This window comes from Panthera leo, chromosome D1 (assembly GCF_018350215.1).
Source record: "Panthera leo isolate Ple1 chromosome D1, P.leo_Ple1_pat1.1, whole genome shotgun sequence".
NCBI classification, from domain to species: domain Eukaryota; kingdom Metazoa; phylum Chordata; class Mammalia; order Carnivora; family Felidae; genus Panthera; species Panthera leo.
The window spans coordinates 61,083,112-61,084,675 of NC_056688.1; the positions used below are offsets into that span (position 1 = coordinate 61,083,112).

Below are 1,564 nucleotides of genomic sequence, written 5' to 3' on the forward strand. Positions count from 1 at the left end.
GTACTTAGTTGCCATCCACATATGAAAATAGTTATGAAGCTAAAAATAGAAACTCAATTTTTCAGTTCTCCATATTTTAATTTTATATTCTGTGCATCAATAACCTATTTACTTTAAATTTGGCTTTCACATTTCCTGACACATGATTTCTCTTTTATAGGTTTGCAAGTATCCTGAACTACAGTCCTATGTGCATCTTACTATGTTGGCTTTTAATAACACTTTCTTTAATTGGCCCACTTTCTCCTTCATTGGTATTCCTGGTCTGGAGGCTGCACATATATGGATCTCCATCCCCTTCTGTGTCCTGTACCTCATAGCCCTTGTGGGTAATGCCATTCTTCTTATCCTAGTTAGAGCAGAGAAGAACCTTCATGAACCTCAGTTCTATTTTTTGGCTATGCTAGCCCTTACTGATCTAGGCCTTTCATTGTCAACAATGCCTAGTGTCTTGGCTATCTTCTGGTTTGATGTCCGTGACATTGGCCTTAATGCCTGCCTAACTCAGATGTTCTTCATCCACACCTTCTCCTCAGTAGAATCAGGTGTCCTGGTGGCCATGGCTTTTGATCGTTTGGTAGCTATCTGTGCTCCATTAAACTATACCAAGATCCTTACCCACTACACCGTTGCCTGCCTTAGTGGAGCTGCCCTCATACGAGGTGCCACTCTGCTGGCTCCTCTGCCTTTTTTCCTTAGGACTTTTCCTTTCTGTGGGGCCAATATCCTCTCACACTCCTATTGCTACTACCCAGATATGCTGAACTTAGCCTGTGGGGACATTACCTTCAGCAGTGCCTATGGATTGGTTTTTGTTCTCTGCACATTTGCAGTGGATGTTGTTTTCATCTTAGCTTCATACATGAAGATCTTGGACACTATTATGAAGCTGGAGACTCAAGACAGAAACTGGAGGTCACTGCACACCTGTGCCTGTCACCTATGCACGGTGCTTGTGTTCTACCTGCCCCTAATCAGCTTGGCAGTGCTGCATCGTTATACCCAGGACACTTCCCCAATTCTGTATACCACCATGAGTAATGCCTACCTCCTCATGACACCACTGCTTAACCCTCTCGTCTATAGTCTCAAATCCCGGCAGATCCAGGCTGCCCTGCGCAAGCGATTTTGGGTGCAACGTGTCATTGCTGGGGAATGATATTTTCTCTATATTAGAAGAGATAACCAATTTAAAAACTGCTATTCAGGATCTACTGTGTGCCAAGTAATATGTTAGGCACCATGAATTCAAAACAATAAAATACTTAGGTTTTCTCAAGAAATATTTAATCTAACTAATGAGGGAAAGAGAGGCAGAACGCTTAGATAAAAGATCATAACTGTGATCATGAATGATGACTTTGGTAGTGGTAAGGAGAAATGACAACAGGAAGCCAAGCTCAATGTGTTTGGTGTGTGAGTTGGAGGAAAATCACATTGCCCCACGTGCTAAACTGAGGAGTCTAACTCTGGATTGTAAAAGATCAATGAGGGATTAATTTTATAGAGAAAACAAAATGTCTCCTAATTCTTGATTGGCAATGTTGTTTAAGCTGAAGCACGA

The 1,564-nt window shown here is 41.9% G+C and overlaps 1 protein-coding gene across 1 annotated transcript; it reads left to right on the forward strand.

The window, feature by feature from the left end:
- The first annotated feature begins 202 nt into the window (after positions 1 to 202).
- LOC122199270 (olfactory receptor 51I1-like) lies at positions 203 to 1,159 on the forward strand. The gene has a single exon (XM_042904159.1). It carries the CDS (start codon positions 203 to 205, stop codon positions 1,157 to 1,159), a length of 957 nt encoding a protein of 318 aa, XP_042760093.1.
- Positions 1,160 to 1,564: the final 405 nt, after the last annotated feature.

What these genes read in the sequence shown, in the direction of transcription:
- LOC122199270 (XM_042904159.1), top strand. Translation starts at nt 203, where the DNA reads ATGTTGGCTTTTAATAACACTTTCTTTAATTGGCCCACTTTCTCCTTC.